Source organism: Danio rerio, chromosome 16 (assembly GCF_049306965.1).
Source record: "Danio rerio strain Tuebingen ecotype United States chromosome 16, GRCz12tu, whole genome shotgun sequence".
Lineage (NCBI taxonomy): Eukaryota > Metazoa > Chordata > Actinopteri > Cypriniformes > Danionidae > Danio > Danio rerio.
This window is the reverse complement of record NC_133191.1, coordinates 57017552-57034535: the sequence shown is the minus strand read 5'-3', so window position 1 is coordinate 57034535 and position 16984 is coordinate 57017552. Positions and strand designations below refer to the sequence as shown.

The 16984-nt window shown below is 38.9% G+C and overlaps 2 protein-coding genes across 20 annotated transcripts in view; one reads left to right on the top strand and one right to left on the bottom strand.

Annotated features, from left to right (window-relative positions):
- azin1a (antizyme inhibitor 1a) overlaps positions 1-3619 on the top strand; it is a 124801-nt gene extending 121182 nt beyond the window's left edge. For 5 of the 6 annotated variants that reach the window (XM_073924955.1, XM_073924953.1, XM_073924952.1 and 2 more), the window contains one exon: positions 638-3619. In XM_073924955.1, the coding sequence (XP_073781056.1) occupies positions 638-752 (115 nt within the window). In that variant the 3' untranslated portion in view covers positions 753-3619. The remainder of the gene's footprint in view (positions 1-637) is intronic. The other variant, NM_001017568.3, reaches the window with a different exon arrangement.
- A 3539-nt stretch (positions 3620-7158) lies between these two features.
- LOC101884966 (serine/threonine-protein kinase pim-2) overlaps positions 7159-16984 on the bottom strand; it is a 30229-nt gene continuing 20403 nt past the window's right edge. For 12 of the 14 annotated variants that reach the window (XM_073925578.1, XM_073925586.1, XM_073925588.1 and 9 more), the window contains 6 exons: positions 11322-11410; positions 11195-11236; positions 10163-10288; positions 9606-9861; positions 9390-9512; positions 7159-8308 (listed from right to left, as the gene is read on the bottom strand). In XM_073925578.1, the coding sequence (XP_073781679.1) occupies positions 8205-8308; positions 9390-9512; positions 9606-9861; positions 10163-10252 (573 nt within the window). In that variant the 5' untranslated portion in view covers positions 10253-10288; positions 11195-11236; positions 11322-11410 and the 3' untranslated portion in view covers positions 7159-8204. Of the gene's footprint in view, positions 8309-9389; positions 9513-9605; positions 9862-9984; positions 10063-10162; positions 10289-11194; positions 11237-11321; positions 11411-12023; positions 12618-14036; positions 14277-16984 lie in introns of those variants that run through there. The other 2 variants (XM_068214274.2, XM_073925589.1) reach the window with 2 other exon arrangements.

Here is a 16984-nt window from a genome sequence, read left to right as displayed (position 1 = left end):
GTCCTGATATATATATATAAATTAAAATTAAAATGGAAATTATATTAGAAATTAAAATGGTCGTGCCCAACTGAGTCTGGTTCCCTTAAGGTTTTTTTTCTTCACTCCCATCAGGTGAAGTTTTTTTTCCCTCTCCGCTGTCGCCACTGCCTCACATGGTTCAGGATTGGTAGAGCTACGCATCTATGAATTTGCTCTTCAGTGTTTGAACTCTCAGTAATGATTAAATCACACTGAACTGAGCTAAACTGAACTGAACTGAACTTAAACACTAAAACCTGAACCGCACTGTTCCAGTTACTATGACCATTTATGTGAAGCTGCTTCGACACAATCTGCATTGTAAAAGCGCTACACAAATAAAGCTGAATTGAATTGAATTGAATATGACCCGGTTCATAATTCACATAACCGTTTGATTGAATCACTAGCACAGATGCATGGCTTTTTGTGCGTGTTTTCCTTGTGATTTTAATTGTATTCTTTTGGAATACGAGTAACAGCATGTTTCGGATTATTAAAAATGTGACTTGCATTCCTGAGAATATAAGAAGTGATCACCTTAATTGCAATGCAGCTTATTTTAATAGAAATGACTTGCATAAATGTAAACAAGTTGTTTTTTTGCTCTCCGCAGGCAAGAGATCCACAATAGTGGCGTGACTGTGGATGTGAGGATGAAGAACTTCTCTCTGGTACCTTGTTGCCTGCAACCAAACATGTCCGGGGCATCCATTTCTACTCCTGCTTAACAATAAGGCACTCGTTGTCATTATGTTGACTGATTTAAAGCACTTAGAAGCCTGAAATATGCTCAGAAGCTTTTTAAGTTGCTTCTCAGATGTTTTGCTGGGACCAGAGTTGAGGAAGAACAGCTTGATAGCTGGCACAACTGATGGATATACAGCAAATAGGTGCGACTAGCTTTAACAACTGGGCCTGTTGGCGTTTATAAATATGCTGAATTATATTTAAGTCTGTTTTATAAATGTGTGTATATATACTGTACATTGCATATGATATTTGCTCCTACTAATTGAATCAATCATGTACCCCACAGGGGAAGTTATTTATTAGACCTCAAGTCTAGACATCATCAGATGCTTTTGAACAAATGTGCACGTAATTTTTTTCTTTTTGTATTAAGCAGGATGTTTAGACTGGATGCTAATAGGACATAATACAGCGGACACTTTAAGCTTTTCTCACGCACAAATACGCAACTGCAAGTGTCCGCTCTAGTTGTACATATTAGCACATGCTTGCATTGCATTTGAAAGTCTGTGTGAAGTTGCTGCAGGCTTCAGGAGATATTTCTGCATGTTGACGTATTTACAACTGAACTGGAATATTGAGTAGGAGGCGGGGTTTTACTTTTGCGCTCCGCCTTTCATCTTTCCTTCACAGCAAGCTAATGGATGGAGGGAGGACGTGGCTAAGCATATTTCAACCAATCAGAGTCATCAGAGAGGGACTGCTGTTCCTGAGTGGTTGCTCAGGTTTTGATTAAAGGTTAACAAAACACACTTTTTTTTCTGTTCATTAAAGGTGCAGTAGGTGATCGTCTTCAGAAACGTGTTGTGCTGGTTGAAAGTCTCTTCACAATCCAATTGTATTTATTTTCTGGATAGGGCATAAGACTAAAGAATGTTCATCTAATTAAATATTGTCAGGCCGATAATTCCCACAATTCTGATAAGTAGCCCAAACTGTCTGTCAGCAAATGTAGATTTGTACATCTCAGGCAGATCTGCCGTTTGGCGCTCATGTGCACAGTAGAGAGAGAGATTGAAATCGGTAAAAACAAATGTTTGAGTTAGTTTTGCACACTGGAGCAAGAACGACATCATGGCTGAAGTATTTCTGTTAAACAGGTCAAGTTCTGTTTTAAAACTTTAAGTGTGCTTTCACACCTGTGAAGCGATTCAGTTGTTCCGAAACAGAGATTACAAATGTTACATTGTTGCTCTTTGCTCTTGGAGCGGTTCACTTTCACACTGCAAAGTTTCTAATCGCACCAAAAGAGCTAAAACAAGTCACGTGTGAGTAAACTCTCCTCACATTGGTCAGTGTCAGGGTTTATTTTGCAGCGTCCCGCTCAGCTGTCAGGAGAGGTGGTGGTTTGTTGGTGTTTGACAGGGTGCGCGCGCGCGATGTGTCTGAGTAGAGATGCGGTGGGGAGGGGTGAGAAGGGTGCGCGACGATGTGTATTTAAGGACCGGGAAGGAGACGCGAGATTACCGGGAGACTCGCGAAACTTCCCGCCCTACTCATAATTCTCTCTTCATATAGCCGTAAGCCTATTACATATCCATAAAACACTGTGATATAAGCACGCTCGGATCGGATCACTTTCTCACTGCAATCAAACGCTCCAGGGTTTGTTTCAATCGAGCCGAGACCACCTCATTAAAGCGATCTCGGAGCGATTACTTTGGCGCAGAACAGAGCGCGATTGCCCTCTTCACATATGCCAAACGAACCGCACTAACTGGGTAAATGAGATACGTTCCGAAACAAAAGTGTAGGTGTGAAAGCAGCTTTAGTCACGCAGAGCTGATGTAGATTGTGCTGTTATGAATGGGTTATATGCACAGAAGTGTTGTCCCGCCACTGAAATCTCCCGGTGAAAGATGATGCTTCATAAGGTCCTTTTAGAGCATCGATAATGTTGATTTTTATTCAGTTTAACAACAAAACATCAGTAAATAGCACTATTTCGCCTAGCCTGCTTTATTGAGCTGAGGTGACTTTTATATTCACATTGGTTCGCCGGGCAACCGATTAGGAAATTTACTGAAATATAAAACATGGAGCAATCGCTTGCTTTTTTAATGCCTAATAATCGTGTTATTTTCGCCCCTTTTCGCAACGCAGCACGACAGAATTTCGCACACACAAACTCTAGTGTGACCGGGCGGGAATAAACAAGATTATTAGACATTATAAAAAGCGAGCGATTGCTCCATGTTTACATTTTCTGTCCAGAGAGGTCATGTTTTGACCCTCGATTGTTCTCACGCAGTCAAGTGATGCGATTTCTGCAGGTCAGAGTTCATCAAGCTTGAACTTTGCACCGCAGCGACCTGCGAAACTGAACGCATGACCCTTCGTTTCCGGTCTGACGCATTTGTGTGCGCATGAATGGAAGCCCCTGGAGAGAAAAGTCAGGTGTGACCGCAGCTTAACCATACTAGAAACTTCCTGGCAGGTGTGTTGAAGCAAGTTGGAGCTGAAGGACTGAGTTTGGACACCCCTGCTTAATGCAATGTTACTGTTTTGCGCATAAATCTAATTAGCATATTTAAACGCAGCTAGAGAGCATTATTTCAGCATTACATGTGTTGTGTGCACTGCAGGACGCCTCCGATATTGTGAAGTGTGTCTGAGGATGTGTTGGGGAGGGTTGGAGCAGGTGCTGCTGCTGGAGGAAGGGATTTTTGTGTCTTTTCTGGAAAGATTCAGGCAAGTGATGTGGTTTCCGGCCTAGTTTAGTCACGAAGCCATGTTGAAAGAGTCGTGAAATGTTTCAGTGTCTGATTATAAACCGTAGACCGTTTACAGCATTTACCTTTAATTGACAAAGTTTTCTGCTGTCAGTAAAATGGTATTACCTGGCTTTGTGGATTCGTTGTGAGTTTTAATGACTGTTATTAATTGTAATGTAATGTGTATTTGTATTGTGTGTTTATTGTGTATGACCATACACGCGAAGCGCTTCACAATCAGGGGGTCTCTCCACACCACCACCATGGATGATGCAACGGCAGTCGAAGGACAGCAGTGCAGTGCGCTTACCACACACCAGCTATAGGTGGAGTGGAGAAACATGGATGGGGATGATTGGGAGGCCATGATGGGTAAGGGCCAATGAAGGGAGTTTTCCCAGGATTAATCTGATACACTTTACTTAAAGGGGACAGAATTATAACACCTCATGACGATCATGTTTATGACTAGTTTTGTTGTCTTGGTAAAGACGTTGTCATGAAAAAGAGGTTTTGATGTACTTGTTTATATAACAAACTGACATCTTTGCATTTAAAGTGACATAACAGAGCGAATGACACTTAATAATTTTCATACACATGTCATGATTATGAAGGTTTTATGACAGCCTTATGAACAGCCCTTCAAGTTAAGTGTTGCAGACTCTTCTTGTATCTTGATGCGTTTTACAGACACCCATGGTTTACCAAATGGATGATTTATTTTAAATATTTACTGTTCATTGAAATTTTTTTTTGTTTATTTTATATACGAAAAAAATGCATCAGATTTTCTGGCAGTGCATTTGGGTGCAGTGTAAAAGGAGTTAGTTGGCCGTTAGAATAAACCTTTGGCTTTTTAAGAGATTAGTTGACATCAGTAATTTTAAGGCATCAGATTTACTCACTTTTTCATCAAGTAAATGAACTGTGAGCATCAATATAATATTAAGTCAACTTTACTGTTCCAAGCTTCATCAGGTTCACTTATTTTAGGTCAAATAGTCACTTTTAAGGCAACTTTTAATCATTATTTGGTGTGTAAAAAAAACCAAGACCTATTAAGTGTTTTCTTTTGACGTGTTTATGCAGTCATCCAAGGTTATCAATGACAAATATTTAATGCAATAATGACTAAGTGATGCAAAATATTATTTCATATAGTGAAATATACCTGAGCAGTGTCTTCTGCTAGTCAAAGGTTCTTGGCTATGTGTGAATAAACAGACGTTTGGTTAAACTTTATAAGAGTTCAAGCTAAATCTCCTGATTTTTAAGTGCATGGATAAATTTTGTAGAGACTTCTGCTCACCAAGGCTGCATTTATTATTATTAAAAGTACTGCAAAAGCAGTAATACTGTGACATATTATTGCAATTAAAAATAAAGTTTTTTTTTTCTATCTGCATAGACTTTAATCATTGGAATAAATGACATTGTAAACTAAATTTTCAGCATCATTAATCTTGCAATTCAGAATCCGCCTGTTTTGCTGATTTCACTGTTTGGTTTGATCATTAGATGATCAAAATATTTATTGTCATCAGTGTTTTAATATGCTGCTCCTTTATATTCTATACGTAATATTTTTTCTAACTTCCTATTCATCAAAACCCTGAAATTAGGCTGTTCTACCAAAATATGTAGCAGCACAACCGCTTTTAACATTTGTAAGAATAATAAGAGTTTGACAGATTTCTTGAGTAGCTAATCGGCATGTTAAAAAGGATTTTTTGCTGTATTTATGATCAAATGCACACTTGGTGAGCAAAAGGTTCTTTCAGAAACATTAAAGATGGAGTAAATATGTATAGTCATAGACAAAATCCTCAAACGTTTGTGCAAAAAAAAAAAAAAACATATATCCAATCACCAATCTCGTTCCTGGAGGTCCGGTGCCCTGTAGGGTTTTGCTCCAACTTGCCTCAACACACCTGCCTGCAAGTATACCTAATAAGAACTTGATTAGCTTGTCCAGGTGTTTGATTAGGGTTGAAGCTAAAATCTGCAGGACGCTGGACCTCCAGGAACAAGTCTGGTGATCCCTGATGTATCCTAATTCTTATCTTGAGGCATGACTGATTGACAGCGTCGTTGGTGGCTGAAGAGACCAATACAGGAGAGGCATTCTTTGCTGCAGAAGTCGCATTGGTAGGTGCCTCCCTGACTGTTATTGTTCCTCACCTTTCAGTGGACTCACTTCTCCGACGCATGCATCATGTTCTTTCCACCTGACTTGAGCTGTTTGGTCAGGGTGCACCTCCACTTCAGGTGATCTGCTGCGAGGTCTTCCGAGGACTGTGTGTTTATGTAAAGGGCTTTCATGACTCTCTTCATCTTTAAATCGCAGAATTGGGCGCCCTGTGGTTCCCTTCCTGCATGAGAGTTCTCCGTAGAGCAGGGGTCACCAATCTCGTTCCTGGAGGTCCGGTGCCCTGCAGGGTTTAGCTCCAACTTGCCTCAACACACCTGCCTGGGTGTTTCAAGTATAGCTAGTTTAAGTTAGTAGGCCTGCTTTATTAAAATAAGCTTGAACAAAAACAGCCTACACCAGTTATTAAAGAGGATTCAGTCAGTGTTCTCCTTCTGTAATCTAAATCTGTAATTTAAGTGGAAAATATTCAGGGCAGGCCTTTTATTTAGTTTATTCTGTTTTTCTACAACCCTGAAAGATTCACGAGCAAAAATAAATACTAAACTAAAAATGGGTGGTGATGACGGTAATAACCACATTGTTGTGGCGGTAAGGCGGCGATGCGGTTATCATCACACCCCTAGTATGCCGTTTTAACTGGTCTGGAGTGAATGCTTCATAGACCAATATCTGATGGTTCTACAAGTATATCTGCCAAATATAACTCTCTGCAACAAGCTGTTGAAAGATTCTGGAAACTGGACGATCCACTGCATGTGAACAATAACTCTATAGTCGATAAACAAGTGGTGGAGCTGTGGAAAAAAAACGAGCGCTCATTATACACTTCCCATACCTTTCAAAGAACACCCACCTCGACTTCCATATGCAATGGCTAAATATCAGCTGGACATTCTGGGAAGGAGGTTAAAGAAGGATCCAGCAACAAAAGTACATAGATGGTATCTGTGACTCTGCGTTAAGGCTATGCGGAGAAGGTTGTTGACTTTAACAGAGATGATGGGTGTGTGTGGTACCTTCCACATCATCCAGTGCTGCATCCACGAAAGCCAGGAAAGATTAGGACTGTCTTTGACTGCTGCACGAAACCAAGGTGCTTCATTAAATGACTGCATTCACCAGAGCCCAGACCTTACTAACAAGCTGCTCTTCTAAAGGTTAGACAAGACCCCATTGCTTTAAATGCTGATATTGAGAGCGTGTTAACAAGGCAAGACGCCACCTCAGGAAAGAGATGTGCTTCATTTCCTGTGGTGGGAAGATAATGAACCACCTAAACACTATCGAATGACCGCTCATCTTTACTAAGGTGTTTGGAGTCCTTTGCCATGCTGAAAGCTGCAGAAGACAATTGTGAAGGGTTTTCTGATGAAGTTGTGTTCACACTTATTGTCAGATAAACACACAGATAAAGTAGTTCAGGCATGTTTTGAGTGCATTACAGTCCCGTATCACTACGCTGAATGATTTCAGTTATGTTAATGCAAGGAGCCGGTGTGATGAACAGAGCAGGAGTCAGAGATACAGTTTATTGAAGACAATAGTTTACAGTTTGATCAACAGAAAACAGCTTCAACACACTCCATAGGGTTCATAGTCTCAATTTCACAGAAATCATAGGAAGAGCAGCACACATGTGGTCAGTGACTAAATAACATCATCAGGAATTCATACTTCCATTGTTTTCTGACATGATGCTGTTTTCCGCTTCTGCTTCCCACATTGTGCACTTCCTCCTGCGAGTGTCGCATTCAGAGCTGCATGCAAATGAGGGCCGGCTAAAGCATCCCCATTGGCCCAGGACGCCCCTGTTATATGCGCTTATCTCACTTAAACCTGCCTAAAGTCCCGTTAGAGCTACGACGACTGTCTAAACTAGGCTTTCTGTCTTTATAAAAGTATTGACGCACTACAGTAATAATACACAGACTTCACCTTTTACTATTAATCCTACAGCTATAGAAATAAAGCACACCCGTATGCTAATAAATCCCCCTTTCCAGCAGTTTCATTTATTAATCTGTGATTATTTCCCTTAATATGACTATTTACTCTACAGTCGGTGCTAACCCAGTTCATATAAACACTACGTCCTGTCTAAACGTGAATGAACCTGCTTTCCCTTACTTATTTTAAACGATTAATGCTGTCCTGCCGCAGACAGATTCTACCCCAGCTGAGGATTAGCGCTAACACTCAATCTCCGGCGTCGCCTGTGCGCATCGGCCGCCATTAGACTGACATCAGCTTCCTTCCTCACCTGATCAGCTAAAGGAAGAGCAGTCGGTCTAGAGCTGGTGAACCAATAGGGACGCTTTAACCGGCCCTCATTTACATGCAGCTCTGACTGCAACACTCGCAGGAGGAAGTGCAGAATTTGGGAAGCAGAAGCGGAAAACAGCAAAACAATTTGACGTAAATGGAAGTATGAAAACCTGTTTCCTGCTGCTGATGGGCTCTACGTCATGCTGAACCACTTGTGCTCTATAATCTCCTCTAAAACAGGTCCTGTTCGAGAGTGAAAATCATAACTCCTCATGTTCCTCATGTCTTTATTGTCATTAGTCTCTTAGCCACGGCTGATCCAGAATCTCCTCCACTGTATGCTGGACCACTTCTTCAACATTCAAAGATGACCGGCAGGCAGTAATATACTCCATGAATGCTGTAACATTTTAAAAGAGAAAGTTGGTTAATCGTGGACACACACACGCACACACATACATGACTTAACCCTCCTGTTGTCTCTAAACCTCTAAAATAAAGCACATCAGTTTCATTTTGATCCTCAAATCTATTTAGCATGAGGAAACGAGCTGATCTTCATCACACACACACACACACACACACACACACACACTCTATGACTGTTTGGGTTTTCCCTCAATAGTGTGCAGTATTTCAGTAGTATTCACTCAAGTGTTCAACACTCAACTCTCACTACAGTAAAGGGGATTTTATCATGATAAAAGAACCTGCAGGAGTGTAAAGAGTGTTTAACAAGACAGTATTCATAAAAGATGAGTGTGTGTGTGTAAGTAGTTTTCGTTGTGTAAAAATGCTTTCATAGCTAGCAGCTCAAATTTGACCCCAATGACCCCTGTTGTGCCCTAAATGTGTTCATCCGTCAAGAAAATATGAAATGGGGTCTGGGTCATTTCTGACCCGTAAGTCAACTGGAGGGTTGAACAGTGTTAGTTATGGCCCGTTTCCACTGACTGGTATAGTATGGGTCGGTACGGGTCACCTTTATCAGGCTCACATTTCCACTAGCAAGGGTCCCCTTTTGGTAATCGTGGTGTACGACAGAGAGGTTCAGTCGACGTCATGCTCGCTCAAATAAATGTCTACAGTAAAGCTGTACTGGACGTTCACTTATCATACGAGAAGCACTTCTCACAAAACAGATGCTTTACACACACAAACACTTCTCATTCATGGCTCGTTATTATATGCATACAGTATTATGGTGTAATGTCTCCGCTGTGTGTTTAAAACATGGAGGTTCCTTTGTTTTCATTTTGGCTACCTCCATATTGGCTCGTGACACATCTCTGTAACCAATCAGCATTCAGCTGTGCATGTAGCTCCACCTTTTCGTAGCCTTTCTTGTGTTTGCTACCCTTTCGAAAGGGTGACGAAAAAGTGGTACGGTATGCCTTTTGACAGTGGAAAAGGTCATAAAAGCGTAACTGAACCGCACTGTACAACTCAGTGGAAACAGGCCATTAGAGTAGTCTTCTTACCTGTAGGTATGCTGGAACAATGTCTTGCTATGCCCTCCACGATGGTAACCAGCTGATTCACCGTTATTTGTTCCGCTGTCACTGGAGATATCACTGTGTCTCGCCGTGGGTGATTGTCTGGATCTGTCAGGAAGAGACGTGTAGAGTTGAGCAAACAGATCAGCTAAGAGAGACTAATGAACGCTTACAGTTTCCTCCTGAAATAATCAGACTTACCATGGAAGATGTGCAACCCACATCCAAAATCTATCAGCTTAATGTGCAGAGGTGGACTGATGACCAGGATATTATGATCGTGGATATCAAAATGACAAATTTCCTGCCTCTTGCACGCTTGAGCCGCTTTCACGATCTGCTGGATCAGTGTGCGAGCGTCTCTCCTCTCCAGGTTCGGGTGCTCCTCCAGGAATTCTGCTAGAGTTCTGCACGGGCCGGGATGCTCTATCACCATTGCTATTGTCCTTATCATTTCCTGAAAGCAAATGCAATCAATTAAAATCAAGCACATGACAGCAGTCCTCAGGTCAGTCTTTACACTGGCTTCCAGTTACATTCAGGATAGATTTTAAAGTAGAAACGAGTTTATTTCGCTTACCGCACCGGCATATTAATAACCCATGAGCTCTTCTGAAAACAAGACAGAGTTATGTTCTTGTTCAGAAATGCTTCTTGATTTAAGAATTTTAAGTTACAAAATCAACACAACAAAAGGAAACGAGACAAACCCTCTTACAGTGCATATTTCATGTAATGTGCTGAATAAACAGACTTACCCCGTCTGGCAATTTCTCCTCTTTCACCAAAAACCACTCTTGGAGTTTGATGAGGAACGGGCAGGGGGAATCCCTCACAATGGTCATCATCGCCACTTCCTTTGGGAGCTCTCCAGCATAGCCAGGCTAAAGATAAAGAGCACATTAGCTGCAAATCAACAACATATAATCCTGTTTTCCAATATAACGCTAAAAGAAAATCTGTAAATCAGCAGTTTTTCGTATTTTGTGTTTCATGTTTTTTGTGTGTTTATTTATGCTTTTGAATTGCATTATGGGAGCTTGATGAATATTATCTGGTCGTGTTAATTGTGGTGTAAAAACCTGGTAATTAGGCTTCTGACGGTATTAGAGTTTCATGTTGTGATCAATTGCAGAAGCTTTGGTATTATCAAGATATTGAGCTAGGCTGTACATAGTGTATTGCCTATATAATACATGCAAAAGATTATAAAGTACAATAGTTAACACTAAAATGAAGTATAAACTAAACTACTTTAGATAAATTAACTGATGTTAACAAGATGACCTTATCGGCAGAGTTTACAAACACAAGACTTACAAACAGTCACTGAATTTTCAATGTCGTAGCCCAGATTGACATGAGAAAATGTTTAAGTTTGAAAATAAATGGCCTGTTAAGTCTTCAACATGTCGCAGAATAAAACAATCTGAATATTCTTAAGTGTAAATAATAATTATTCATGGCATGTTGGATGCAACAATATTGTGCATGTTCATTATTATAAGTATGATTACTGGAAATACTTTTTCTGTTCTATATAGAAATATAAAGGTCATTAATAAAGTCACTGTGAAACTGCAGAGTTGAATTTTCAGCATCAAAACTCGGCAGAGCACAGATAAAGGTCCCATCATAACCGTAAATAAACAGAAAACAGCAGTGAATCACAAAATAATTGACAGATATTTGTATAAAGCTTGTACATATTATCTGCACAGCCGTAAACAGACTCGATTAAGTGTATTTTGTGAAGCTTCAAATATCACGGATGATCTTTTTAGACTTACCACACCGCTGTTATCTCCGTAATCAGTTACCTTGATGGCAAACTGTGAATGAAAAGCAGAATAAAACATGAGTGAGCAATCAAATTAGTTTATGTCATCTAAACTGGACTAGGGAGAATAGACGTACCTGTTTTCGGTCCGACTTTCTGATACCGATGTAGACCTGGCCGTAGCAGCCCTCTCCTATTTTTTCTCTGACATCATACTTTTCTTTCACTGAAAGACAAAAAAACAACATGTTAAATTGAGACAGGTGCTTGTAATGCCAGAACAGACAGAATAAAGTAATTTAACCCTTTTTCAAATTGACTACCTTTTTATTATGCTGATGGCTGTTTTTGTAAGTGTGCAAAAGTCTCTCTCTCTCTCTCTCTCTCTCTCACACACACACACACACACACACACACACACACACACACACACACACACACACACACACACACACACACAGACACACACCTCCATATAAAAGCCATTAACTAAGCTTTTTGCACTGCAACTGATAATCATCAGCGAAAATTACAAATGTTACCTCTTCACAACAGGGAGCATAATGAAAGTGGAGTCAATTTGACCTGAATTAAAAATTTTTTTTAACTTTTTTTTTTTTCAAAACTTTTCCCAAAATGTGTCAAAATAAAATTTGTCATAAAAAATCACTCCTTCGCTAAAACAGCAAGTTTAAGCCAAATTAAGCCTTAAAATGACTCCAGAGTGGGTGAAAACAACCAAACAGCAACAGAAGGGTTTAACAACCTCAAACATTACAATACATACAATACAAAAAATACAATATAAAACAAAAAAATACATTAAAATGTAAAGTTACCAGAACCAGGAGAAGGCCCTATTCTCAGCATAGATGATGCTCTGCTTCGTCCCGAAGGACCAGGAACATAAAACATACTCTGTTCCATTTACTTATCAGTAAATAACTTTATCAAAAGTATATGAATCAATTTACTGCAATTAATTATCTGATTGTAAATCTGTTCGCCTTGTCTGAGTGTCCAAATGCGGAGCTTCTCAATATTCGTCTACTCTGTCAGGCGTCTGGTTAATTGTGACATTCGCAGTTTAGAACGCGTTCTATTTAATCAGATGACGTAACGTGGAGGGAGACCAAGATGGCGGCGCCCTAGGTACAGGTATTCGCGTTTGTTCTTCAGGATTTAAAAGGTAAAGTGGTATATCAACCTACTGCTTAACACTGGTGATGACATTATAAAATACGCGTAGACGTTATATAACTCTTTTGACATCTTTGTGCATAGGGATAAGAAGCAAGAATAAAGTTAATCACGCAAGGTCTGGCATGAGTGTTTTTTGACGCGTCCCACACGGCGGACTTGATGGCTCGGCATCGGCCTGTAGCTCTGGACTGAATTTCCAATGTGATACGGAATCACATGATTTGACACTTGTCCGAAAAACGAGGTTGTTGTAGCTGAGCTACAAATGAAAAGTTTGACAGCGACGGCGCGACAGCTGCTTCTGGATGTCAGTGAGCACAGAGAGACTCTTAATCATCTGAAGCAGAGATTGGCGCGCTGAGAGAGGAAACTAATCGCTGAACACAAGTGTACTTTTTTTATTGCATCATAACACAATTACAGTAAGGCAAAATTTGAATAACAACTATTATCTACATTTATAGAACAGAGCACAAATAATAAAGTCATTAACATAGTAAATCAAAATGAAAAAAAGTTACTTAAACCAGAGAAAAGACACACAAAAAAAGAAAAAAAAAACATTTACATCGGGTCTTCTATTAATTTAAAATTTTCAATAGACTAAAGAGTCTTCCACATTTTGATTTTATCAGCTGTAAAGATTTACAGTATAGCCAAAATTCCTTTTGGAAAACTAAAAACAGTGGTTTGGTTTTAAGGCACTTGCATTTATGAATATAACATTTTCCCAAAATTAAAATATTGTTCAATACAAATTGAATATTAACATCTTACCCTAATAAACCAAATAAAATATAATTTTTAGAAAATTGGGAGCAAAAGGTTCTGCTATATAAACATTCAAAAAATAAATGTGCAGATTCAATGTCAATCTCACAGAATGTACAGTTGTTGTGATCAAAGTTAAATCTATGTCTAAGAAACTCTGAAGATGGGTAAATATTATTAAAAATTAAAAAATGTACTTCTTTAGCTTTGGGAGGTATTGGGAAGGAAAGAGACATTGTTCTTAATTCGGTAATAGAGCTCTTGGAAAAAAGAAAAGAGATATTATTTCTATTAGCTTGTATTGGAAATTTATCTTGGGTTAATATCGATCTTATTATTTTATTGGGTATTTCACTCCGAATAAAATCTTGTCCATTTATCAACAAACAAGGCAGATGAAGTGTGTAATTTATATTGGAAACCACATTACTAACCATCGTTAGAAATGCCTTCGGAATAGATTTTAATACCCTAGTGTATTGCTTATGATCACATTCAAAGTTATATTTTTCACAAAAATTTCTATGACTGAGAACCTCACCTTCTTTGTCTAATAGATGGACAACCGACCAAATACCTCTCTCCCATCAGTCTTCATAAAAAAAGATTTGTTTCTAAATAAAATGTACCTATTGTTCCAAATTGGTGAATTATGTGGGGAAAAATTATGTTTGTAAATTAATTGCCAATATAACAGAACCTGTTAATGAAATTCTGATAATTTAAGAGGGAGTTTTTGTATTGAAAAATCACACCGTAATAATAGATCTATTCCACCTACACTCTTGAAAATAACACAAGTGTACTTAGATTGTAAGCGCTACAGTTGGAGGTGCTGTTTAAAACTAAACGGTGTTACCGAAAAACATGCTGAAAATGTCCGATAAGTGGCTCTCAACATTAGTAAAGATTGTTCCAGATGCTCTTCAGGACACTGCTAATTTTGCTCACCGTGTGGGTCTTGTTGGACTTTTCCTTGTCCCCCAGGTTAAATGATCGGTCAGAGGCTTCAAATAAGTTTAAATTAATTTAATGAATCAAATGGATAAAGCATACAGAGCGCTCTGGGCTGAAGAATAAACCCTTTACAGTATGAGGTTTACATGTGGGCATTCCACACTCTCTAACCCTCGCAGCCAAGTATATATCGCCGATTTCTCTACGGCCCCGCCCAGGGGCACTTCAGTAAGAAAGATCCTCCATCCACATCAGTTCAAACATCAGGGCCCGGTTTTTTAAAAGTAATCCACTAGGATTTTAGATAAGGGATTGGATCAAATCTTGAAAATGGGTTATTCAAAAGAAAAAGCGGATTACATAATCGGATTAGATCACGTAATCCAATCTTAATTTTGATCCGGATCAAACCTTTAGTTTGGGTTTTTCAGACCTTTATTGTAGGATCTATAAATATAAATAAGTATAAATAACCTGGATTAAACTGATCCCATCAGAAGGGTGGATTTAGCGTGGATTTCATGCCCAAAATGTAATGAAAACTTAAAAAAATTATTAAATAATACTATTTTTGGATCATGCAGTATTTTACGAGATATACTATTTATTCATAAAGTTTTAATTTTATTTGTTCATCTGTCAGGCTATAGTGAGTAAAGGCTTTAACGTATTCAGCTTTAAGTATAGGCCTACAGCAAAGAAAGAGTTTGGCCTCATAAAATAATCCCCCAAACAGCTGTCAAAACTGACCAAAAACAATCAATTTTATTCTGTCTTTAATTGATATATATATTCATCACAATGGAAAATATTTTTCTTTTTAGAATATTTATTAGTGATGCATGCAATGATTACAGAATAACAAAACAAAAAAAAAAGTGCAAAGAATGGCAATGACTGATTTTTAAAAAAATCTCTTTTAACAATTGCAAAAAGAGACTGAAAGGGCAGAAGCACAGCTTCATCTGACAGAGGAACAACTGACTCTGACCAAACTGCAGCAAACCAAGGCCAAGGACTTGAGATCCGCCTCCTAAAGGATACGCTCAGACAAGCTGCTCTCTCCACATCAGATGAGGAAGTCTGACATTATTGTGGAGTTTTTGACATTAAGTCTTTTTTTTGTTTATATCTATATTTGAAACTTATTATAAATATTCTAAATGTACAGTGTTGTAGGTCTTAGATGAGCGGACTGCTGGAAGAGGATGGGGTGGGCTTTTTCTTGCTTTTATTGTTTATTATTATTATTAATTTAACATTTATTACATTTTCTTAGTTTTCATTTTTTTAAAAATAAAGTTATATTGACCCCACGCTGACTATTCTACTTGTCGCTCTTTACATATCTATAGTTCTACATTGTGATGTCCTATCCTGTTTGAGCACTGGTTATCCAGATTTAGTGATCCTGAAAAGTTCCTATCCAGATCAGATTGATCCAATCCGATGTTGCTTTGAAAAACTGGCTCAAAAAGTAAGCTGGATTACTTGATCACGGATTGCAAAAACAGAATTACTAAATCTGGATCCATTTGATTCGGATTAAACCTTTTGAAAAACCGGGCCCAGGTGTTAGGCAGAACAGCAGATCTGCACAGAAAAAGTTACGCATACACAAAACAGAGCCTGCAAGAGAGTGAGCTTCAGCCCCTCCGCACGTGATTGTTCCTGTAAATGAGCACACTCTGGAACAAAAAATGTAACATTAAGTTAATAACGAGTACAGAGGAGTTAGCTTCTCGGTTATCAGTCACACAAAGGCACAGCTATGGAGCAAAATTATATGAGGTTAGCACATGAGGTTATATGAGGATAAACACATCAGCATAAGTTCATGCAAGTAGTAAAAACAGAATTAAACTATTAATCCAAGGATTAGTCTATTAATGCATAAGATGAAGTTTAAATCATCAAACATTCCTTCAAATTCCCTCTCTTGATCTCTAAAAGAGATCACATTTCTTCCTCTTCTTCCTCCTCCTCATAGTCAGCCGCTCTTTCTCCTAGGAGGGGCATACCATAAGGTAAAGCAGCATTCTTTTCTCAATTACAGTCAACATCATTCTATTACACAGAGATCTGATATAGTATACAACAACATCCACAAGAAACCAAAATTCCTAAAAACATGCCCAATGAAGTAATTATAGAAATTATCACACCTTTCTACTTCCCAAACATATCAGTGAAGCATTGATCAGTGAGGTTATTAATACCTCAGTGCTCCTCCATCTCATTAGATAAAGCTCTCTGTCTCTCAATGGCCCTAGTCATCGACCCATCTGTGGCCGTGTTATTTGTGACAAAAGTTTTAGATGTTTGTTTGTTTGTTTGTTTTTTATAGTAAAATTAAAACAGGTTTATGTTCCCTCTAGGGGTAAATCAACCAGTTTTAGTTTTATTGCTGATAGGTGGGAACAGGGCTGGAGTGGGACTCCTTTTCAGCCCTGGAGTTTCAAGCCTCAGACCGGCCCACCTCAGTTCACGACTGACTATATTAAAATAAGGTCATTCCAATTCAGTTTGTAATTACACTATCACGTCTTTTTTTGAGAAAACAGCTGCTTTAGAACTTCAAATGTGCAACAACTCTAACAGTATTATATGTCTTAACGAGGATAGACGAGGATCAAACCCGGGTCAGCGGCGTCATAATGTAACGTGCTAACCACTGGACCACAACAGTTGAATAATAAGGGTGACTCATCTGACTTATATCATCATTAACCTGCAGGCTGGTTATATATGAAGAGCAGAGCTGCGGTAAAATAATGAATAAGAAGACTGTGGTCAAGTAAATAAGTTAATTAATTTAAAAAGTGTGACTGCTGAGAGCAACAGATTCTGGAGATAGGGACACCGGCCC